At 44.8% G+C, this 25,613-nt stretch overlaps 1 protein-coding gene across 4 annotated transcripts; it reads right to left on the bottom strand.

Annotated features, from left to right (window-relative positions):
* Positions 1 to 23,155, bottom strand: LOC142034083 (glycerol-3-phosphate acyltransferase 3). Of its 4 annotated transcripts, XM_075034802.1 has the most exons (13): positions 22,937 to 23,118; positions 19,859 to 19,976; positions 12,646 to 12,718; positions 7,126 to 7,396; positions 6,568 to 6,642; positions 5,971 to 6,060; positions 5,670 to 5,763; positions 5,121 to 5,236; positions 3,539 to 3,594; positions 2,966 to 3,051; positions 2,302 to 2,430; positions 1,748 to 1,827; positions 1 to 920 (listed from the first exon to the last, which is right to left on the bottom strand). In XM_075034802.1, exons 2-13 carry the CDS (start codon positions 19,898 to 19,900, stop codon positions 794 to 796), a joined length of 1,239 nt encoding a protein of 412 aa, XP_074890903.1. In that variant the 5' UTR covers positions 19,901 to 19,976; positions 22,937 to 23,118; the 3' UTR covers positions 1 to 793. The 4 variants fall into 4 exon arrangements, with proteins under 4 accessions (XP_074890903.1, XP_074890898.1, XP_074890906.1 ...); XM_075034797.1 differs by lacking the exon at positions 19,859 to 19,976 and having other exon boundaries at positions 22,937 to 23,155; XM_075034805.1 differs by lacking the exons at positions 19,859 to 19,976; positions 22,937 to 23,118 and adding an exon at positions 17,122 to 17,165.
* Positions 23,156 to 25,613: the final 2,458 nt, after the last annotated feature.

Genomic DNA, 25,613 nt, shown 5'->3' with positions numbered 1-25,613 from the left:
TTATCCAGCTGCTTACCATATCTTACCTTTACAGCTGCAGATCTCAAGAAAGCAATTTCAACAGTAGCAGCGGACAGGGAGATTGAGGACTTGCCCCTTATCTTCCCTCAGGTAGCAGTTCTCAGTAAAGGCAATACCATGTTATAAGGCCACCAAATTCCTCATGTTCCGTGAACTGTGCTTTTAGCAGGGCAGCTCCTTTCCCATCCTTTAGGGACTGCAGCAGCCCTTGCTTCCCTTCCCTCCTTGCACATCCAGGTGCAAGCTAACCAAAAGAGTAAGTCTTGCAGTTTTGATAATATCCTAAAACATGTTAAGTCATCTACAACTAAAAGTCTGCGAGCAACAGAAAAAAGACAAAATTTTGTTATGTTTAAAGCCTCAAAGTACCATGAACAAGAGGTATCTTCACAACCAGTGTCCTGAGAGCAGCTGTTCAGTGTACTTCCCTTCATCCTTACGAACACAGAAAAATCATGGTGCTTTTTTCCTTTTGTCTCTTAACTCTCCACACATTCAGCTCAAGAACACCAGGAGCTACAGTGCATCATCTCATGAAGATGGGGAGGGGCAGGAGAGTGAGAAGAGTAAAAAGGGAAGGAGAGATACAGAGACACTGCTCTTGGCAGGCTCTGCACCAGCCATACAGAGAATATGCATACACATGAGAGATTTTGTTGCTCCAGTTTTTGTGGGTTTTGGGGTTTGTTTTGTTTTGTTTTTGTTTTTTTAATTAAAAACCATTATTCCTGCTAAGGCTGGTTGTGCAAAATTAATTCTCAAGAACCACCATTCAGTCTGACTCTGTTCCTGTAGACAGACTCCCTATTGATCCATTTCTCACTAGCATCTTGCTGTAGTTTTTTTGCTGTTCTTCTCTGAAAGTATCTTTGACTTTTGCTCGTTTCAGACCTCCATCCCTGGAACAGAGCAAGAGAGAAAAGTAACCCATCATGATTGTTAGTACTATTGTTATCGAACTATGTATTATATTAGCTATCTTGGTCAACTCTAGAGTCTTAGCCTAAAAGTGGTTTTTCTTCAGAACTTCTAGAACATCCAAGTTTAAGCATGTTTATTAAAACATTTACCTTAAGCCATAATGCTTATGCAGTCCAAATTTTGAGTTTAGCCCATTAAAGCAGCCTACTCATGTTGGTAACAGGTTGCACCTACCACAGAAATCTTTGCCAATCTGGGATGCTATTTCCCTAGACTGTAGAGGCAGTCAATCTTGTGCACCACCATAGTTGTCTCCTGCCTTACGTCATTCAGAGGGCCAGCTGGGCATCATAGTTGAATCTGTTTGCCCATTCTCTTCATCAGAATCTTGCTCTCAAGTTTGTTTCAGACAGTCCTACGAAATCTAGGCTTTATGCTGTTACTTACTGAGGTAGGACATGAGAAAGTTGGAGTAGAAAGCCTCAAGCCCTGTGTTTTTTGCCAAATAACTTCACTTCTGCTCCTTAATCTCAGCATGACTCTCAACATGAGAAACAACCATGAAGGGACCCTCTTCAAAAGCATCAAGTCTTTAGGTGAAACTCACTGCATGAGAGCTACATACTCCAAAGACTTTATGCATGTTTTTTATTTTTACTTTCACATACACATATGTGCTCCCTCATTTTCTCCTGCGTGGAATAAAGTTATGTAGAATGTTATCTGTCACAAAGCTAAGGGAGAAAGCACCTCTCAAACTAACAACAGATAGTCCATGAAGCCTAACAAGGATGGCATCACTCACCAGGGAAGTTCAGTCAGTCCTCCTTGGCGAGCAATGGCTGACTTCACTCTGTTGGCAAACTGAACAGCATCTTCACCTTCCTTCAAGGGTCATAAATTCAACGTAATCAAAGCAGAGAGAAGTGCATTGAACAGACTTCCATAACACTTTTCATCTGCTTCCTCATTAAATTCACTCACTGCCAAACAATCCACCCCTTATCATGCCAACACAATCTGATGTTCCAGTGTGATGATAATTTAGCTCATTTTTCCCCTAAAGTGATGAAATTAGGGGAAAATTTTGCTCCCACAGGATGGAACATTAACAGCATTGCTACTATAGTTACTGCTATCCTTTACATATTTGATGCACTATTGATGGTACCAAGCTGCATCAGAAACAGCTAAGTCCAGTCATACAAAGTCAACACTAACAAAAGTCCAGTATAAAACTCTGATTTGGAGACATGGGGGTGGGTAGGGGTTGGGGCGGGGGGGGGGGGAGTAAAAAGAGGCACTTGCAGACACAGTCAGGTTCTTCAATAGCAATCAGTCAAACAGATGCTAGATTACCTTTCTAACCATTGGTGGCATGTACCACACATTGCAAACAATGGCCCAGCTGGTCATTAATCGCAGTAGATAGCTCACAATGTTATACTTGCTGCTGTTCCAGAATGCATCTCCAAACTGAGGATCATACTGTAAGGGATCACAACAAACAACTGATAAAACCCTTTCCCCACAGCCCATCACAGCCTGCCTCAGATCTGAGGTAGATGCTTTCAGTCACATGTCAGAGTAAGAAAAAATTCACAACTGACATGTTTGCTTAGAATGAGGCTTTAGAAAAAGTAGCCTGTGCTTATTAGCACTGCTTGTGATTACATGACAGAAGCAGCAGCAGATGTCACCCATTTGCCTGAACAGCCAAAAGAGCTACATCTGGTGCAAGCTCCATGCTTCTCTTCCCTTCAGCACTGGGAAGGACTAGCTGGATCTCCCTTCCTTCCAGCTTTCTGGAAGAAGCAACTGACCCCACCAAGGTCCTACCAACCAGGCTCTATAGGCTGAAGGACTTCACTTTCTCATTTTGGCTGGTTATACTCTACAGCATGTAGCCAACTGCCAGAGCTACTGTGCTTTTGTTAGCAGCTGTGCTGAGACAGCTTCCTACCACCTTGACAAAAAATGGATCCCAAACTTTGAAATTCAGCAGCCAGCTATTTCCACTTACTTTGATTGCAACAGGATAGATTGTCCCTCCTATTTCAAAGCTCCCCTTCTTGAACATCATCACAGATGTGTTGTTTATGCAGGTGCCTGTCAAGAAGAAAAACTGTAGTCATTACTTCACACAGCCTACCACATTTCAGTAGCAATACTACATCACTGTACATGTCTTACGCTCACTGAGGAGCAAACACAGGCCCTTTATGGGTAAGTTAAACATTTCTCCCCTGCTTACTTTCATTCTTTGTCCTGTGACTGACTCCCTGAATGAAGCCAGAACATGTATGAGACAAAAAGCACAAGGCTGAAGTTACATCTGTAGGACAGTGAATTGATATTCACAGGGGAAAAGAAACAATCTTCCCATTCTTCTGTCTTCAGCTTCTGCCAGGAGACCCAACAGCCAGGGACAATATTGTGTTGTCTTTGTGTAATCTCATATAAAAGATGAAAAACAGGAATGCCCTAATAAAATCTAAGCCAGAGGTGAAGATACATTTAAGCACCAGAAGCTATGAAAAGAGAACAGGGATGACATCTACGCTGAATGGACATAAGGAGCAGTTCAGCTTCTTACCTTCTGGAAAAATTAAGATCGGGAGTTTGCTTTTATCTGCCACATGTTCCCTGAGCCTGTGGAAGCAGAAGGAAAGCTTAAAAAACAGCTCCTTTCCACTCTTCTTCAGGCAGATGCATTAAAATATCTTTATGCATAACACATTTGTTTGAAATCAAAACCTTTTACTAGACACTGATTTGTACTTGCTTTTCTGTTTCTGACAAACCTGAAGCTTTGTGCAAGCCATCCCTTAGGCCCTTGGTGCATTACACTGAAGCAACATCCTGTTCCCTTTCCTCCATATTATTTTATTAATGACTGTCAGGGAAGTCAACAAATGTATGCCGTTAAGTCAGTCCAACTAACTATGATCAACTCAGCCTGCAAGAAATTGCCTACATAAGAAAAAAAAAAAAAAAGTCTTGTGTAGTGGTCCATCCAGACTCTGCTTACTTAACATTTCTTAAAAAGAGGACTCCTAAATGCCCACAGCTTACACTACTTGAGTAACACTTGGATGACTTGGCAGAGCTGTCCTGCTGGGCAGAGGCCAATGAGGTGGTATAAAGAAGTTAACCTGACAAAATTAGCCTAAAAGTTTTTTAAAAATTAGGAAGAATTAAATTTTAAAGAATTAATTTTAAAAATAAGGAAGTACAGAATACTGTACTACAGTATTCATGGGTATGCCTTTGGTGATATTCTGCAAAAAACTACCTTTGTAAGCAGCTCAGTTTTATAATTAGACACATTTTTGCCCCTCACCCAAACAAAGCTTGTTATTTCTAGTGGCTCACAATTTCAAATGAAGTCGAAACAGTTCATGTCACAGAAAGCCCATTTTTTCATCAGTACTTCTCTTCAGGAGAAAATCCCAGAATTTGAAATATCTTCACATCCTTTCAAAAAGTATACCTGAATTCACCAGACATTCATTATTATGCTGATGGATACCCAAATGAGATGTTTTGTGACAGTCTGCTGCAATCCAGACCTTACCAGGACCTTTGGTCTGAACCATTTCACCCTGTACAAACTTTTCAAGCCTTCCTTGGTAACATGGGAACCTGACATTTTGACCACAGTCTACTGTACCAAAGCCCACACAAGCAACCATATTCAAGTCATTCTGAACGATCTGATTTGCTGCATACCACCCCTCCAACTCACTCCAAGATCTGCTGTTGAGCCACTACCATACTGACTGCTTCTATTCCCACCTACATCTTTGCAATACCCTGCATCATTCCAGCCTACAGTAATGTGGAATTACAGATAACTCGTAACCCTGTGATTAGCATTTATAAGCAGCAGTCATCATTTGGAATAAGACAACTAGATATAGCTCCTGCTAAAAGAAGATGCTTTTGCAAGTCAGCCTTTTGCCCTCTTGAGATCCCAATGTTCGAAGTTCCCCGTTTCGCATTGCAACCTCATCAGCTTCTTGGGCTTCTGTCTTTCCAAAGCTATAATTCTCATCAGGGTCTTTGATTGTTCAATGACTCTTTGGAGATTACATACCCAGGCGTGACCTCTCAGACACTAGTAGGTACTGGAGTTACATTTGCACTGCAATCCCCTGCTCCAACCCACTCCTCACCTTTTTGTCACTAGATGGCGATCTTTGATTTCCGAGCGTTCAAACCAGACATGAGGACAGGCCTTGACTGTGGCTCTCTGAATAACTCCCATTAGTCCACCGTGAACCTGGCCAACCTGCAAGCCCAATAAGGTACGTCAGCATATGAGACACCTGAAAAGCAAAACTTCCTCTTCTGCATTCCCCTCAAAAAAGATCCAAACATACCGGAGACTGCAAACCAGGATTGGGCAGTGCCCACAAAAACTGTTAAAACGCATTCACTTGAAAGGATCGAGACACATGCATGGAAGCATATCTCAAGCATATGGAAGCAAATATCTGTATTTCACCAGATGAAGAGCCTAGCATTGACACTACCAGGACAACTTCACCAGCATGTAACTTGTCAATCAACTTCAACACAATTTATACTTTTCCCCACTGACTAGTGCTCAAGTTTACTTTCACAGTAGAGATGTCGAGTACTCCAGAATAACCAATACCCCACAATCTTTCCTTTTCCTGGCCTCTCCCCCTCTGCTGTGGTCATCATGGATCTCCTCATACCATTGCATAGCATCCATCATTTGTCAAAATGATCGCATCTATCGGTGATGTGTGGTTGGCAACACAAATTCCTCCTTTCTGAGGTTTGTTTTCCCTGCAATTACATTAATTTTTTGTTAGACTACTAGTGCACTACATACCACATTACACACACAACAGTTCCATAAAGCTGTCAGGGGAGTCAGCGTCTAGTGTGACATTAACCTGCAGGTCAGGAAAGAGCTGCCCCATTTCAAATGGCATACTCACAACATGGAGAAGAATACACGGGCTTTTGCTATCATAACATCAGGTCACTCACTTGTTATGGTAATGGATAGTACCAGACAGAGCTCTGACAAGGATGCGGGAGCATGTGAGGTGGACCACTTCACTCAGATAGTTTTTCACACTGAAAGAAATCACAGGCATCTGGAGCATCCTGGAAAGCAGCTAGACACACATGCAATATTCTCCAGCCTACTCAACACAACTCAGGGCTGAAATTTTCCTGGTACTCTGGAGCACAGAGGGATATACCCAGCTCTACAACTCACTTGCTGCAGCAGCTCAGCCAAGACATGTCACAGCCTTGGTCTCACTTACCTAGACAAGGCTGTCATCTCCTCACTAAGTATTTTTTATCCCAGCACCATTATCTCCCATCCAACACTCCCTTTGAGTCTCTCATGACAGCAAGAGGAGCCCATGCAAAATCACCAACCTCAGTGCCAAGCCTGGCAAGAAGCCAACCTCAGCCCAAGTTCAAAATGCCACTAAAAGCAAGGGCCCAGGTTTGTGGGTGGAGTGGACTATCAGTAGTCTATCACTTGTAAAAACTGTCCAGTCCTAATCTTGAGCTGTTTGCACTGATGCAAGTTGGCAAGTTCATTCCTCACACACCACATACAGTACCTACCTGCTGTTTGGCAGCTGTCCTACCATTGTTGTCCCCACAATCATTGAGGTAATCCCAATGGCAGCAAGGGTAATGCTACAGAAGAAATAGATGTTATATCAGACTAAGTTTTGCTCATTTTAATATCACTTTCCCCTTTAAAATGGAAAGGGATTGCAGGAATTCAATTATTCCTCAGATACTTGAAATACCCAGCTCTCTAACAGTAATTCCCTGACACATCGCTCAAAATCATGGTCTAGCAAAGGCAGCAGATTCAGATACCCCAATGCATATAGTTTTAGAGCTCACCCAACTTACACTAACGCTGTCAATAGACATGACTTAGGGGAAGAATTCACAGAACAGATGACCACTAGCCCTAATCTACTCTCCACAGTAAATGGCAAGATAAAAGTGTTCTGAATGGCTTCTTAACTATTGAAAGGAGAGTTTAAGCAGGTTCATCTTCTGTATCTCCTAATGCTGCTTTTGGGTTAAAAAAGCTGAGATGGCATTTCCCAAGAAAACACAGCATGTTCCCAGACTGACAAAATCCCTCAGCACCCATAAGCTTACCGTAGGGGCAGCAGGAAGCAGTACCGCACTATAACCCCAATGACCCACACAACAGTCAGCCTCAGGCTGATGTAGTGGAAATTGACATTAGTCCGTGTGAGGAGATTCCAGGAGACCAGCTCTTCAGAGGAAAACCTTTGGGTGACTTCATCTTCCACAATGGCCTCAAACCCTTTTCTGCAGAAGTAGAATATGTCAGAGAATTCAAAGTCCACTCGATGCAGATGGGCAATTTCTTTCTCCATAGGCGTTTCATCTCTTTCAATGATACCTTGGGACAGAAGGGGTAACCATATGAGGAAATTACTCTATACAGTAACAGTCATCTTCTAAATCTCTCGCCGCTCTGCATTACTCGAGGAGACAAATTTACTGTCAGAGCCCCTCCTACAGGTAGGAGATGGGTAGTTGAACATAGCATACTCTTCAGTAGGCCAGTTCTAGCTCCCCTTCCTCACATAAACACCTTGAGCAGCAAATATGTCAAGTTCTGTTCCTACTGAAGGTGAAACAAGAAGGCAAACCCTTTCCCACCATCTGACAAGTCCTCAACTCAGCAACTTTATCCAAGACCATCTTATGCTTCCAGAGGAAACCAAGTGAGACCTTGGCCTTCCACTCCCCTCTCCTGCTGCTCTGTGTATTTAAGAGCATTCGGTCTCCTCCATGAAGGCTTCCCTGTTCCCTAGGCCCATCTCTTGTCAGACATTATGGTGTCCCACAGCCACATTGAACTGAGACATGCTCTACTGCTACCTGCCAAAGCCCCAGACCGCAACAGCTACCTGACATCTGTGCATGGACCTTTGAACCAAATGCACCTCCCTCCCTTCACAGCACAAGTCTTTTCTATAAGCACAGACTGGAACACACTATTGTTTTATTTTAGTTTAAATCAAAGAAAGAAAAACCCTCCAAAAAAACACAAAGAAAGTTGTGCCTAGACAAAATTTAGTTCACCACTAAGAGTTGTGTTTCAGTTGAACTCTGCCCACATAATGCCTGGCACTAGAAAAGAAGCCTGGAGAGTTCAGAATTGCAGTACAAATAGCAAGTATTCCCTCTCCTCCCCCCTTTTCATTTCTTATACTTATGGTCTGATAAGCACCAATTTCTCACTAGAGCTTTCAAAGGCAAGGACAAATTGTGTAAGCTAAATATAAAGATCAAGTAGCTGCTTTCTGGTAAGCAAGTCTGGCTTCAGAAATTGATGACTGAAGAAATCTAGAATAACATTTAACCAGAACCATCCCCTGAGACACTCAACTAGGATTACAGAGGTCCAAGTTCAGATTGCCACTCTGTCAGACACCCTCTGACAAATTGCATAATCTCTGTGCTTCCATGTTGAGATAAAATGAGAAAGGAGGAAGCACTCAACTGTTTCAAGCTATTAGGCACTTTCCCACAAATACACATCCCACAATGTGGAAATATGCATCCCAAAGAAGTCTTGCCAGCAGAAAAACTCTGTGAATGTATTTGCTGTGCAAATCACGTGCAACATTTAAATTACAAATGACATGGAAAATCTTTGTATTGCACTGTACCATACATACAGGATAACACAAGAAGCTCCAAGATACAACTCCTTCAAATCACTGAGGTAAACACTAAAGAACAACATGCAAGAGATGTCACACTGCAACAAGACCTATTAGCACCTTCAGCTCTGAACTTGGCAGCCAGGACTTGTAATTCCACTAGCAGACCATCTCAATACATTGTCCCATCACAAGCCTAGAAATATAAATGGTTAATATGGCACACCCAAACACCTGCATGCCCTTCGGGATCTAAATTGTACAAACATGCATCACATCAATCATCTAGCAGGATGGACTACACTTGTGTCATATTTTAAACCCAAACCAGAGCTCCAGTTTGTGGTTCAATTTTTCTCTCAGTCAGTCCCTTAAACCTCTAAGCTGTGAAACATCCAGCCCACCTGTCTGCTCCATGCTGCTGCTGGGGTGGGAGACAGGTTGTAGCCAAGAAATTGGCCAGGGGAATTCTCCAGCACCCATCACACAAGTACCACTCTTCTCTCCAGTTCCCAGGAGAACTGGGAACACTTCCTCCTTATCCAGCCCCCAGTTCAGCATCACCCAAGCAGTTGGCTTCCCTGGCTCCTACTTCTTGGCTGAAACCAGCCCAGGGTTCAAATTTAACACACTGCTGGCACAGGCTAGATAGCACAGGTGTAATGTCTTGCCTCACCAGCCTGCACTGTCATTGTCACATGACACCCCCATGGACAAGCTGCCCTGCAAGCCTGGGACAAGCTACTCCAAGCCAAGATCTCAGCAGCACCTGAAGGTATTACAAACAGAATTAAAACACATGCTGCTCAGGTGATGTACTTAGCCTTGTAATCAGAAGGAACATTCAATGGTCTTTAATCCCTTGGCCATGGGCAGACCTGAGTTTGCCAAAGATAGCTAAAAGGCAGCATTATGCAGGAGCACAACAAATATCACTCTTAACCAAAAAAGCTGTAGCCACTGCTTTACTCAGTGTCACAGCACAAGCCCAAAGCCTTCAAGCTCACATACTCTAGTCAGCTAATCATACCAGGCTCAAATTTGACACTATCTATTTACAGTCACATTATTTGCATAAGCTTTTCTTTTAGTGGATGTCACTTTCAAAACTCTGACTACACAGCATTTTTGTGTTTTTTAAACCCACCAACTTGAAGAGGACTGCCTTTTGACACAGCTAACACCCACAATGACAGCTGAGAGCTGGTTATTCAGCTGCAATGAGATAGACATCTAGCCTCCAAGTATCTGCTGAGCCAAGAGCTAGCATTGGGCCCAGCACATAAACATGCTGCCCTCTAACACAGAAGGACCTTGAGGTGACAGCACCAGCTAATTCCCCACATAGCAACTACACCACCCAACATTTTTCTTGGGTCTACTCCTTATCATACAACCAATGCAGGGGCACTGGCTGCCATTTCTGCCAACAGATGTGAAATACACTGGATTTAGTACTGCAGAGAAAGGTGGTGTCTCCTCAGTCATGCTCCCTCTTGTCTTTCATATTGAGGGACACTGGATTAAGGTCTTTGGAGAGGACTATTTTTGCTCTGCCTAGGACAGGAAAACTTGCCCATGCACATGCATCTGCAATGCTCCCTCCTATCCTGACCTACCTACTAGCGAGGACTGGATGGTCAAGAAAGATGGAAGAAGTGCTACACATTCCCTTTCAGCACTTAACACATATGTGTATACACATATAGACACTTAACCTTTAGCCTGTTTTAATCAGCTACTCCATAATTCATTATCACTGTGAACTTCTCCCTCAGTAAATATTGTGTAATACAGTTGGGCCTCTCCACCTGCTCATGTTTGGTCACCTCAGGGGATGCCAACTTACACACTGGACTGTTAGACCTACACCTGCCTTGGCCCTCAAGTACTTTCACCTGCATACAGGAACCCACACTCCTAATCACAAGTCAGTCCTATGCTTAAAAAGCTCCCAAGAGCAATATACAGAGCACAGCTTGGCACTGCAGACACCACATTTCCCCTGCTCCCATACTTTCTCAAGTAAGGAATAGTTAGACTCCAGCTTACTGCAGTAAGAGTCACCTACAGTGGGGAAAGGTTTTAATTTTAAATATAAAAAGGACATTAAAAAGTGTGCTTCAGGCTACCATTGTGATTGTGTATCCCTATCCACAAGACTGCTTGGACATAGCCTGCATGCAATCATCTATATGAATTTACCTCAGGCCATTTTTACTATCACTAATGCTCCAGACAGTACAGCACACTCAGATTAGTCCAGGTTTGAACTACAGCACGTATTAGCAGTGTACACCCCTCAGTCACACGTACAGGGGAATAGGTACTTGTAGTTTTATGGAAAGATAGCTCATAGATCATGATCTACCAGCCAGGCCCTCTCTCCCTTTACCTTTCTTTTCTAGAGAACAAAAAACTACATGCCAGAACAATCAGACATCTAGGAAGACAAGAGCTCCTACTGTGCAGCTAAAGCAGCATAGTTGGATCTCTTGCCCTCTCACTGACCCATGACATGATAGGACACTATCAGTCTTACAGGAAGAAAAAGAATATCTTGCTGCATCACTGACAACCTGTGAAACATAGACAGCAGGGCACTGATATGATTTGGAAGGATCACTCACTTTGCCTTCCCCCCACCCCCAAAAGAAAACCCCACAACTTTCAGGACACTGGTGAGTGATACGGGACATACTTTCTCAGCCACTTTAAAATCAGCAATTAAATAAGACAAATTTTAACCTGTTTTAAGAGCTGCTGTGCAGTAACTCCAGTTTATTATTACAGATGTTAACCGACAGTTGGATCTGCTACCATCAGAGCCTGTTTCATGCCTGGTCTGCAGATAGTACAATGCCAAAGTTTACAGTATTTTTAAAGATACTCCTTTGGAGGTGAAATGTACACGACCAGTTCAGCAGTTCATTCCCCATTACCGTATCATGTTCACATGAGCTAATTCATAGAATTAGGAAACAATTGACTTGTCTACTAACTGGCAAGCTAGTCCTGTTTCCAGCTGTGCTGCCTAATGAGGGAGCACACAGAAAACACTGACACTGCTGTCCATTGCTGACAAAACCAAACAAATCAACAGCAATACCGAGGCAGTCAGGAACCAGGAGAAAACAGAGCACTAGCTGCAGCACCTTGTCAGCCTTCTCCTATTTCCTGGGCAAACTCATACTGCTCTCACTGCACTTACAGCTCCAAAGTCTTACAGCCAACTCTGACCTAGTACAGCTTATCACGACATATGCACAATATGGGTTAAGATATAGTAAAAGAACTAATTTCAAAATTAGGCTAAAGGAAGAAATATGAAGCAACTCTTCAGCTGTCATTCTACAGATGAGTGTAAGAAGTTCATCTGGCAAACACTGAGGTAGCCGCAGGGGGCAAAAGGTGAATAGCAGCGGACTGAAAAAAAGCAACAAGTATAACACCACACACTTCCACCCAGCAGTCCTACAACAGAAAAAGCACCAAGCTTGGGAAAGAAAAGTGCCATCCACTAAACATTCAGACCTCCTCAGAGATTATTAAGTGTACTCTGATGCTGTTAGGACTGAGACAGTTGGCCAGAGCCCTGCAAGCAGGGACCTAAAGACAGATTTCAAGACAAAAATCAAGCTCATAGTGTAACTCAAAAATTTCCCTCAACTGAGGATAGTCTCCATTTTAAGCTCTACTTTGTTTTGTTAAACTTAATGTTATTTCATACCCTTCATTTAATTTCATTTTCCCGATATTTCAACCATTCAGTACAAACCAGTAAAAGCAGCATGTCAGGAACAGTTCTTGTGCCAGTAGCATCGCAAAACAACTAGATGTAACAGTTAGCTTGTAACCACCTCACCTCTTCTCCTGTTCTCTCATGCATACATCTAACTTCTCCATTTGAAAAGGACTCAGTTCCCCTACTTCGGAACATTAGTCTTATCAATTTGACTTCATCCCAAGCTCTCACCATTAGCAGCAGGAGACTTTAGCATCTGTGGCTGTGGCTTTTTGACACCTTTTTCTATCCGTATAGTGGCCCACTGTTGAAGAGAAAGAAAACATTAATTTCACAAATGTAGTATTAACTTAAGAAAAAATTCACCTAAAAAAAAGCAACAGGTAATCAGACAGGTTGTGATTTTAAAAGAATATCTTCACCAGGTAATCATCACTCATATTCCTCAGATGTGTCCACAAACCCATACACAGTTCCTCTAAGGAAACACTGCCTCAGCGTATCTAATAACCAAAAGAGCCACTCAGGGCTAGTCAGTCTTTCCTAACTCTGCTTGCCAGTCTTCAGAGAGCCAATTCAGTGCTTCACAGATGTTTCAGTTCCAGTTCAGATACACAGCTACCAAGAGCCTGATAGGCCTCCATCAGACTTGCTACTTGCACACCAGCCACTGAGTCATGGCTGCATGGGAAGCTCCAGGAGCTGAGGTAGACAACAGCCCCTGAGCACACAGCACATGTTCACAGAGCCAACAGACACATCACAACTCAGCTTGTGTTCTTTCAGAGTAGTTTCATCATACTGAAGCAAAAAAAAGTCCTAACTGGGTTAAGTCAAACTGAGGCCTGCACACAGCTAACTCCAGTAAAAACCAAAACAGCATTTGCAGTCATGGGAAGTCTCATTTAAGTTCAGCCTCAGTCCAAAGAGGATTGCACACAAGATTTTTCCAAGCTGAACAAAACTGAAATTTGCCTTGACTCTGCAATTGCTCATTCTTGGCATTTCAGAGCTCTGAGCAGGAAACAGGCTAAATCACTGGCTCTAGTGTACTGCTGTAGAAAGCCCCTTCCCCTGCCCTTGGGAAGGGCTGCCAGCTCACTGGGGTTAACCTGCTCTTTTCTAGTGGGTGGGCTGGGAGAATGAGATTGAAATAGGTGATAAAGTAAGCTTTGCTCTCCGACAAGTGCCAAAGCTTCCCAGCAGCTCTGCTCCCTGCAAACCACAGTGGCAGAACAAGAGGAGACTTCCTCTCATTTCCAGCCCCAATGGGACTGGAGCCAGTTTCACATGTTCTTGGGCCAAAAGGCCTTCTTGACCTTCAGCTGACTCAGTTCCACGCAGTGCTTTTAAATAGCCTTTCTACCTCCTACATCAGGCTTCATTTTTACTGGGTTAACAATTACAACTCCTTTGCCACCCCAAAACCTGCCTGTGATGACAGTATAGCCCTTTTGGCCTGGATCCTTCCTCTCCCTATGTGGCAGCTTTGCAAAGGGATTGAAAGCTCAGCCAAAGAGGACTGACTTCGTGGCTCCCCATTATGCACATTAATTCCTCCCCCACAAGATTTAATCCTATTTCTAGGAATACTGTTATAACAGGCATTTCCAAGACAGACAGGTGACCTGGCAGAAATGAGCTCATATCAAAAGATCAGGATATTACCCTTTTCAAACCTTAACAACTTAAGAAGTATCAAAGGCATACTTTGTTTTAACAGAATATAGATGGTCCTCGCTGGTCTGCACTGAACGGACCCAGACCAATGCTAAACCATGCACTTTCCTCCTCTCCCCTCCAACAGAGCTGTGGGGCAATCAGGGATGCAGTTCCCTTTTGAAGGGTCAGTATCCTGACTCATGGCATTATCTCCACCACACAACTTCCCAGAAACAGCTGGGACTGCTTACTGTATCAGGTCTTGCTGAATCACAGCCTACCCTGCCAATATATTCACTTGTTTTCTCAGTTCTGCTGCTGCTAAGGCAATAGCTGTTCCAGGAACTAATTTTACCTGTAGGAGTAACTCAGTACTTTCTGGCTACACATCATCCTCAGCAGTTCTATAGCCATAAGAGTTCTGGGAAATACCAAAACAAAACATTGTTCAAGGAAGAAACTATTCACAATACCTCAATTTCTTCTACTAAATTGTTTTGGGGGTACATGCAGACCAGCAAATACATTGACACAATCATTCTCTGACCAGACTTGAACCACTGTATTCAATGAATTAAAATGTCCGTAAGCAGGTAAGTCACTTATTACATGGAAGAGTAAGAACATACTTGGCTAACGGTCTCAGCCACATACACTAGCTGAGAAAGTAAGTTTTAATCTTCCAAATCCTCTCAAACAGGTAATCAAAACCTAGCATTGCCATGCTTTGCAGAACCTGGAAGAAGAGTTTCTGTTTGGTGCACAGAAAGAGCATGCAACACTCCCTTCACAATGCTCTTGCTACAGAAATCCTGCAGTTTCAAGTTCATGCTAGACAGTGTCAACAAGTTTAAGCCTCAGCACAAGCCATGAGGACACAGGCTATTGAGACATGCCTTTGTAATGCTCAGAAACTTGCAACATCCTACTGTATCTTTTGACACTTTGCTATGCAAAGGAGGCAGTGGACTCTTCCCAAAGCAGCCAAATTGCAGGGTTGTGTAACCCAAGTAAGTTTCTACTGCTTAGATGATCTAGTCTATTCAGAAAAGTACATTCCTGCTTCCAAAGTAGTCTGACCATTGGTCCACAGGTTCATCTAACTCCAGAAAGCTGCAGTACCCCACCTGGGGGATGGAGAAGCAGGGGCAAAGTAGGATAGTTCACTTTGCCCTCTACCCATGCCTTCCCAGGAGATGGGAGCACAGCCACAAGCTTGACACCAGTGTGGCATCTTGTACAAAGGTTGCACAAAGCATTCCAGGGAACAGCTGACTTGTTTTACTTTTAGTGCCAGATCTCCCAGGGGAGTTAAGCATGCTTCATAACAGCAGCAACGATGAGACCAGCTCCTCCTCTTGCTCCCCTCTTCGCCAGGAGCCTTTGGGCATTCAAAAGGGCCAATGTCTACCAGATGCTACAGCAAACCAGTTTTAAATCCTGTATGTCAGCTTTCTTCTTCCCTCAATCCATCATATTTTCAAAAACTATGCATGTTCCAGCAACCAAGCAGCAAGACATTTTTACTTAACTTTACTTAATCTAATCCTTCTACTTACTCTCAGACACCTGAAATAAAGGCACTATCATCAAAGCCAAAACTTGAACTTTGATCAAGTGAAAATCTTGTTTATATTCAGTTTGGAAAACAAAAAAGCCACCACATGCAGCAATGTGAGTCATTTCCCTTCCTTCCTGCTAGCTAAGGATTTGCACCATCCATCACCATTTCAGCTGGTTCCCATGCTAAAGAACACCTTTATGCTACAAAGAGCTATCACAAGGTAAGCTGATCCATCCCACAGAGGGGAAAATAATGTGTTTGTGTATTAGAGATCAAAAAGCATGAAACAAAATTATAAGCCATACCCTCCGTTCTACTCAGAAGATGAACAAAAAGCAGACTGGCAGGTCTTTTGGATTTATCACTTATCAGTAACACTGACACAAATCTAAGTGGCTTCTCCCAGCTTGCAAGCTGGTGCTGAGCAGGCAGCCTCGAGTACCTTGGTGCAGACCTAAGTCTTTAACAGGGATTCCTGAAGCAGTTTTGGGGAATCAGTATAAAACACCAGGCTCCTGAACAGATTAAAAATAGTTCTCCAGCTGGGGCTATCCACTGAACTAACATGTAAAGTTAGAAAGCAGCATGATCACAGAAACTACACAAACACCATCACAGGTCTGATTTTGAAATGTTGGTATTCCAACTGGTCAAGACAAAATAGCTTGGATGCTTCAATCACACAACGTACAATCTGAAGATACCACACTTTACTAGGCAATGAAAACATATCAACCTTTCCCTGAGGTTTCCCTCCTCATCCTCATATGAAAGACTTCTAATTTGTCAGCACATTAAAAAAAAACTAAACACACAGCAAGTCAACAGCCTATACAAAATGGCCAAAAGATCAATTTCAGTTATGCATCACTAAGCAATGCCCACATATATAGGACCTATGCAGTACTTGAGAAAGATCCTGTTAGACTTCAGAGGCAAAAAAAAAAAAATCACACATTATTTACAAGATTTAAATGTCAAAAAAACTTCTTATCTCCAGATATCTCCAAAGCCAAGCTTGACATGTTGTTTCATGAAAGCACATCTTTGTTAGGATCAATGACAAGTCAAGTTATTTGCAACAGTTCAGGGACTTGCCCTGTCTTCCTAACAGAGCTTTGTGTTTCACACCATTTATCACCTTTACATCACTTCTGGCTTAATAGCAATGCTTGACAATTATTCAGAAGAGGAGAGAACTACTGACAATGACTGAAATCTGCAGTGATATGGAGTTAGATCACTGGTGTTCCCCTATTTAAAGGCACTGCCAGGTCATGTTCAAAGCAAAAGTTTATATACTTGTGCAGGTGAGCACTCCTCCTTGGAGGCTCTCCAAACCTCAGTAACAACAGAAAGATTTCATAGCACCTGCCATGCAATGCTACATTGTTAACACAGCAAAATCTGCATGCCAATTATTTGGTGGTTTTATGCAAGGAGGAGAGGAAAATACAACCAACAAGAGAAGCAACCATTACCAAGTGAGGGCAAAAGGTCCCCTAGTCTCCCATGCCATCTTTTCATCATTCTGATGGGATATCCTTGTCACTGCCTCCAAGCAGCTTTCCAAATTCTTCTGCACACATGAGTTGTATAGCAAGTCCTTCCTGGTGGACAGGTATCCAAAGAACAACAAAGAGTCCAGCTTTACAGGAAAACACCAAGGGCACCAGCAACAGAAATGCCAAGCAGCTTCTTTTACACCAGCTTCACAAACTGTTACTTTAAGGCAAGCTCTGAATACACCTGCTGTTATTTAACAGCATTTGCTTATCAACAGTATCACAAATCCCAGTGTTCACATGCTGCAAAGTTGAGAGCAGTTTCAAATCAGAGTTGTTGACCAGAAAGGTGCTGTGTTAATTAGTGATGCAACCCCAGCAGTGGGTAACCACCAGTTCTTCCAACCTTACCTATGTGCAATGAGCCTTGATTATTAAATCTGTGGAAAACATACATAATAGCCTTTATAGCACTGGGGTCTAGGTGGATACAACCCAGGGATTTACTTCAAGATTATGCAGCAGATTTGCTAAAACACTATTCCAAAAGTCAGTCCAAGCCCTGTAAACAACAGTACGCCATTCACATCAGGCACATCTCCAAGACATGCTTCTTGTTAACATCTGAGCTGGCAGTCTTCAGAGTTACTCTCTCACTTCAGAGCTCTCAGTTTTTCCTCTGCCCAGCAGTCCTTGAAGGACACCAGTTACACAGATAGAGGCCTTTGCTGACTAATGTCGTTGTGCAGTGTCAGTGAAGCTTGCTTCAGAGGGCAGTGACTTAAAGAGGAAACAGTCAAAAACCCACAATGATTCACCTATTTATTAGCACGCACAGTCTCCTTCTCCCTTCCCTGCCCTTATACCCAGCACCACATGCAATCCTGATGGTGGCTCAGGGGAAGAAGCTGCAGCCTGGCATACTTGGGACAGGACACAATAGCCCATCCCACCTACCCTGCACAGCCACCACCTACAGTTTGACCACAGGCACCAAAAGGTCCTTTCTCCCCCACAGGTATATTATTCTCAAGTTTAGGTCCATTCACATTGTCAGGATCATCTGCAATGCAAGTAACTTCAGCTTCACCTCCTAGCTACTGAATAATGTTACACCCTTGTCTAGCAAAAGCACATTCACTGCAGGGTAACATAATAAGCCATTAGAAATTGCTTCTGTTACAAGGGGCCGCTATTCACCCCAGATGGATCAGTTACAGAATGTGAAAAAAACGTATGACTTCAAGCATCTGTTGTGCATTACAGCACAACCGGCAAAACCAAGAAATGCTTTCTCTGCTAACTGCAAGCCCCACAATCAAAGAGCCTCAAGAGATCCGGGGTGGGGCAGGGGGCATGCATTCAAAGAGCTTGCAGGCATCAACAAACCATTAGCCCAAAAATATGGAGTAACATGATGTTAGTTTATAGCCGGGCTGCTTCTTAACACAAGTGTGACTTAGTAACTTTACTTCCCTCAGGCTAGCTCATTTCTTAAATATTTCACAAGTAACACGCACCACACAGTTTAAAAATACAAAAAAAGTTTTCCCATTAGAAAGAGCAAGCAGGACAGTCTGTACAAGCGTTGCTGACAAATCAAGCCTACTGTCTCGGGGAGCTAGGCACATCCCAAAAAACCCCAGCAGACTGGGAAAAAAAAACCACAGAGTATTGGAATTAGTTCTTAACAAGGTGAGCTACCATCTGTCAAGAAGAGATCATGACTCAAGGGGGCTCATCCCTACTGCCAAATGTATAGGCACACAGTCTAAAGTAGTCCTCCAGACTTTCTACAAATTTATGGAAATAAACAGATTGCTCTGTGGTAGTGGCTGCTCTGTGGGCCTTAATGAAAGACAAACCACCTTCTGAAAGGCTGGATTTCTCTGCTGCTTGGAAAGAAAGCTCAAATGGCATGCTTGCAGGGGCCTTATCAGTCCCAAATCATAGTAGAGCTTATAAAAGAGGCAACAGACTAAGACAGAGGAAAAGTGAGACCAAGAGGTAAAGATGCACTAAGTTTAAAATTGGAAGCCACCTGATGATGTTTCAAAACAAACAGGGAGAAATGCAGCACACTGATCATTGCAAGAGGCAGTCCCCAGCATTCCAGCAATAGGAAAGATTTCTGTGGCAAGTGATTTCACAAGCATTAGCATGGCAGGTGACTAGCCCAGACTAGTTCCTTGTAGGAGCAAACAGCTGCTGGAGATGCTTTTGTAGCAGTAATCCAACATTTAAAAATCCATGCTAACATGGTGCCAGGGATCCTTCTATTAACACTAAAAGGGAAGCCACAGGCAGAAGTGAGCAGTTTCCTGAAAGTTTGCTTAGTTTGGTACAGCAATTCAGAAGCAATTACTTTAAGGAATACCTACGTGATAGGGGATGCAGGTTTTGTAATAGCAAGTAGTCTGCCTGGTGTACTGCATTCCTCTGGTATTAGCATAGCTGGTCATGCTTTTTTGCTCTTTTTCCCCTTAGCACAGAGGAAAAAAATATAATCACATAGGAAAAAAATATGCTTACATACTCCATATAAAGCTGGTGATCCCTAGTGCAGTACTTAAGGGTCAAATGCAACCCACAACGCAAGCCAACAGAAGGATATCGTCAACACTGCTGTCTGTACATGCAGCATTTTGCTCAGAAGCATGCGCCTTTCTGAGGCAGACCAGCATAGAGAAAAAGCTATTGTGCACCAACTAACCTCCCTTGTCAGTGATGTCAGGTAGTCAAAGTACAAGAACATTTTGTTCCTAAAAGGAGCTTTTCCCCTCCCTTTTCTCGGGCCATGCTTGCAGCACTGGAAAGAAGCTTCTGCCCTCCTGAAACAAGTGGGAACAAATTTATTTTTATTGGCAGGAAGAAATTCAAGCACAAGTCCAGTATCATCTGCAACTTGCTCCATACCACAGCCTAGATGACAAGTGAACACCACAGACTCATTTTTATATGCCTTGTTTCATCTGACATGACAGCGGACCAGCAGACGTACCACAGCAAACTGTAGACTCTCCATCTACTTAGTCCTTGGACTATGGGTGCCCAAGTTGACAGATTTGGACCCTCACAAACAGGTTAGCTTTAATAAAACACATGTTATTACCTGACAATATATGCTGTGTAGGAAACAAACCTCATAGCCACTGTGTCCTCCCACTATCCAACATGTGGGATATAAACAGGCAAAGCCAAAGAGCAACTTGGTATTCTGCTGGGGTGCTCAAACACTGCCACTTTGCAGACAGTTCCTGTGATCTAGCCCATCAAAGAGGCAACCAAAGCAGCAGCAGCACCATCCTGACCGAGCACTCTGCAGGCCAAAGAGCCTACCTGCCTGCAAAGAGGCAAGGGAGACTGCCTGGAAGATCCAGAGTGGGAAGCCAAAGAGGAAGCTCCAACGAAGCTATTAAGCCAGCCACTGTGCTGAAAAAGGTCACAGACATCAGAGACTGCAGCATCCTGTGATTCAACAGAGCCACAAAAGAGACTACTGCTTCTCAGGAGAAAGCCTGCATACTCAGGAAGTTTCAGACACCCGGGCAACTGCACAAGGCTAGCAGCTATGTATTTAACATTTCCCATTGTTAGCATGATTTCTGACAGAGAAAAGTCAGGTGCGACAACACATATCTTCAGGGGCTCTTGCATGTGCTGCTTGGAACTGACTGGCAGACTATCAGCCTGTCTGTCTCAGGCTGCTAACCAAGACAGACCTGTAAGCCAAAGAACAGGAGACATTTCACAACAAAACACTTTCTTTTGGGGATTCTCCCCATGAAGGTATTCTGAGGGCATAAAGAATTCACAGACAAAGCAAGGCCAAATTGAGATAAGTAGATTACCTAGGTGGCTTGAGCTTCTTCACTCACCTGCAGCAAGCCCAACTTAGCAGACTCTTTTCCTCAGAACACTTCCCAATTTGTCACTGCCTTTTCTTTTTTATATATATAATATTTTATATATATAATATTTATGTACAATATAATTGTGTATTAATAACATATATTTTAAATATAATTAATGGCATGTAATTCCAGAAAGTATTTCAGGCAAAAGTAATGGCACCTCTCAAGACAAGTCATTATTTCCTCCCTTCTGCATCAGAAGAGCTCTTACAAGTCACCATCATCGATATGTCATCAGCTGCTTCTCCATATTTCTGCCCAAGACATTTTGAGTCACTTCTTGTCACAACACTTGATGACACTAAAAAATAATGATTAATGATCTAAGAATAAAGAATGTAAATTGTGGTTAAGCACAGGTGAAAGCAAGTCATCCAAACAAGACTATCTCACTAGGCCATCTGGATTGCTCCCTCAGGCCAGTGTGACCTTTACCTCCTCAGCTTCTGCTATCCAAAAATTTTTTTCTAGCAACAACTACATCTTCTACCCTTAACAGTTATCCTGATACCATTCAGGACCCCAGAAAGTACTTCAAGCAGGTTCATTCTCATCAAAAGCCTTAAAACACTTAAGATGCACTTAACAGATACCGGTTTTATTAGGTGGCTGGTGGTTTGGTTTTTTTAGCCGAGCATCAAAGAACTTGAAGGTATTACAGTACATAAGCCAGGTTTGACTGAAAACCTCATAGAACAAAATGAAATTAGACAAAACCTACTTTCCATAGTCACATACTGATGTATATTGCATTGCCACAGACTATGCCTTGCATCATTTTACTTTTCCTCCATACAACTGTTTTGTTGGTTTGGGTTCCCCTCCTCCTTGCAAAAAGCATAATAAAGAGTTAAACCAAATCCTTTCCACCAGCCATTTTAAAACGCTCTTCCTCACCACCACTATAAGCTTCAAAGAGAGTGTTTTCACACACACACACGAGCTATGCCCCATCCAGACAGCAGTTCCTTTGTGAGAAACTTGCTTTCCCAGATAATTTGGGGGAAGATGGCAACTGAGGTTGACTCAGATGGGAGTCCACATCTCTGAGCATCAGCACTCCTGGCACTTGCCATCGCAGGCACTGGGCATGCTGCCAGACATTTATACCCTCCAAGAGCGTGACCCAGCACCATTTCTCTCAGGTGGGGAACAGCTGACACCAAGCAGAGACAACCGCGCCCAGGACACGGTACAGCCACAAGTAACAAGGTTTATTTTGCGCTCCTGCAGGTTCAAGGAGGGCACACCAGTCTGCACAACCGCTAAATTCACACAGATCCAGGTTTCTGCCTGAAGGCTTGAACTCCAAAACTACAAACGGACACAAATGATGCCAAACAGGACGTAACCTACCCCCTTTCCTCCACAGCCCTCGCTCCCCAAGGCGGGTGGGGGGCACAGACGCTTCTCTGGGCTCCCCAGCCCTGGACAGGGCCTCAGGGGCCCGAAAGACCGTCCCCATCCCCTCACACCTGCCTGCGGGAACTTGCCGCCCGCGCCGAGGGCCCGCCACCGCCCCGGGCGCGGCTGGAGGCGGCGGAGCGGTTACGCTTCCCCCGGCCGCAGCGAGCCCTGCCCGGCCAGCGGAGCCCGCCAGGTCTCCCCCGGACGTGGCACAAATGCGCCGGCGCCACCGGGCTGAGGGGCGCCGCCGGAGAGGAGCAGCCCAGGCCGGAGGAAGGGGAGGCGGGCCCAGGCCCCCGAGGGTGCCCCCCGCCTCACGCCGGCCCCCGGGCGACACCTCACCGGGGGCGCCATTTTGGAGTCCCCCGCGGCGGCGGGACGGGCCCCGCGGGCCGCCCCCACGCCCCGCGCGGCGCGACCCGGCGTGTGAGAGAGGACACCGGGCTGAGGGGACGGCGGCCCCCGCCTACCTCCAGCGTCTTCACCAGGACCCACATGTAGGCCTCGGAGATGCCCAGCGACACGCCCAGCGCCGAGGGCAGGACGATGAGGGCGAGCACCAGCGCTAGCCACACTGCGCCTACCCACGCCACAGCCGACCCCACGTCCTCCATCGCGGGCAGGGCCGGCCGCTGATACCGACTCCGCCACTGAGAGGGCAAGCGCCACCTCCCGCCGCCCTAAAGCCCCGCGGCCGTCCCCCGCCCGCCCCCGGCCCGCCCCGCTCCGCCCGCCCGGGGCCGGGCAAGGGCAGCGGCGGGGGTGGCAGCACCGCCCCGCCCCGGCACTGCGGGAAGTTGGAGGGGGCTACGGGCATTGAATTCAGGAGATGTTTCGACAGCGAGTGTCTTCTTGTAAAGGGGAACAGGGGGTGCTCCTTACCGCACACGTCCTTTTGGAAGCACAGGGCTAAGGAGATGGGGCTTCGCCTTGGGAGGCGGTGATGCTTGGAGTACGGAAAGCAGCTAAAAAGAGGCTACGTCCACACCAAAAACTCCTCGTGTGGGAAAAACGGCTCCAGCGGAGCTGGACGGGAGGACGGCAGCAGGGCCACAGCGACCGTTGTTCTTCGTGGCAGGTGCATGGGTGTCGCGGTTTAACCCCAGCCGGCAACTAAGGCCCACCCAGACACTTGCTCACTCCCCCCCTGGTGGGATGGGGGAGAGAATCGGAAGAGAGAAAGTGAGGAAACTTTGTGGGCTGAGGTAAAGACAGTTTAATAGCTAAAGCAAAAGCCAAGCGCGCAAGCAAAGCCAAAAAAGGAATTAATTCACCACTTCCCATCGGCAGGCTGGTGTTCGGCCATCTCCAGGAAAGCAGGGCTCCATCATGCGTAACGCTTACTTGGGAAGACAAACGCCATCACCCCAAACGTCCCCCCCTTCCTTCTTCTTCCCCCAGGTTTATATGCTGAGCATGACATCATACGGTATGGAATATCCCTTTGGTCAGTTGGGGTCAGCTGTCCCGGTTCTGTCCCCTCCCAGCTTCTTGTGCACCCCCAGCCTACTTGCTAGTGGGGTGGTGTGAGGAGCAGAAAAGGCCTTGGCTCTGTGTAAGCACTGCTCAGCGATAATTAAAACATCCCTGAATTCTCAACACTGTTTTCAGCACAAATCCAAAACATAGCTCCATACTAGCTACTATGAAGAAAATTAACTCTATCCCAGCCAAAACCAGCACAATGGACAGGAAAGCCATAGGAAGCCCAAAAATAGCAGCTCGGGAATTAAAAGAGAAAAGGAAAATTGGGGAAAGTTCCTGGATCTGTGAATAGTACAGTAGATAATGACAGCTAAAAAAGCAAAAAGGGACAAGGTCTGCACTTCAGCCAGCAGCACGCTGGCCCATCCGTGTTGTCTCTTATGCCTTGAGCTGGGAAGAGAAGGGATTCACTGAGGGACCAGCCTGAGGGTACCCAACCAGGCACTAGACACATGCCAAGAGAAATGAAACTTCATGGAAAACAGCTAAAGGAGGGTTTATCTGCCTGGGCCTGTACATGGCAGTCATATAGCACTTGATACGATACAATCTATACCAAGAAAGCGGTGTTAGCAGAAAGAGGCTGAAGTGGAAGAAGGGTGGCCAAAGCATCCTTGGGGAAAGGAAGAACATTTTCCTCCAGGAAAAAGGCCTTCAACCTAATGTCCACATGCATCTTTCATAGGTGTTTCCTAGAAAAGGGACATTTGATTTGCCTCCATAATCGAGAGGTCAGAAATATATCTATGACCCAAGTGCCTAGGATCCAAGGAAAAACTTGAATTAGACTCCAAGGTCTTAAGAACTATTTCCAGGAGAGTCATGTGGACAAGGACATTGCATTCTGGCTCCTATTTTTGGCTCTGGCACTGCGTCATCTTGGACAAGTCTTCTCTGCTCTCAGCGTCTCACCTCTCCTCCCACTCTTTGCCTCATCTAGTTAGATAATTTCTCTGAGGCAGAGAGAGGATGATCCCTGATGAAGCCACTGGGCACAAGAACCACAGAAACAATGATCCAGCTAGATCTGAGGTTGCCAACCAGCACTTCAGTGTTTTCATCCCTGTAAGTGTTTAATTGTGATCCTGCCCAAAAGGCCCAGTTAGGACTGAAGGCCATAGTGTTGTGGTTTAAGCCGAGCTAGCAACAAAGCACCACTCACTCCTCACCACTTCCCCCTCCAACTCTTCGGTGGGATGATGGTGAGAAAATATAAAGAAATGTTTGTGGATCAAGACAAGGACAGGGAGGGATCACTCACCACTTATGGTCACGGGCAAGAGACAGGCTCAGCTTGGGGAAGAAACAAAATCAATTTAATTTGTTACCAATCAAATCAAAACAAGAATAATGAGAAGTAAAACCAAATCCTAAAACACCTTCCACCCAGCACACCCTCCTTCCCAGGCTCAACTCTACACCCGATTTTTCTCTACCTCCTCCCCCCCAGCAGCACAGGGGGACAGGGGATGGGGGTTGCGGTCAGTTCATCACACCTTGTCTCTGCTGTTCCTTCCTCCTCAGGGGGAGGACTCCTCACTCTTCCCCTGCTCCAGTGTGGGGTCTCTCCCATGGGAGACAGTTCTCCACGAACTTCTCTGGTGCGAGTCCTTTCTGTGGGCTGCAGTGCCTCAGGAACAGATTGCTTCAGCGCGGGCTTTC

This window comes from Buteo buteo, chromosome 1 (assembly GCF_964188355.1).
Source record: "Buteo buteo chromosome 1, bButBut1.hap1.1, whole genome shotgun sequence".
NCBI lineage: Eukaryota > Metazoa > Chordata > Aves > Accipitriformes > Accipitridae > Buteo > Buteo buteo.
The sequence above is the reverse complement of the archived record's forward strand: the minus strand, read 5'-3'. Positions and strand labels throughout refer to the sequence as shown.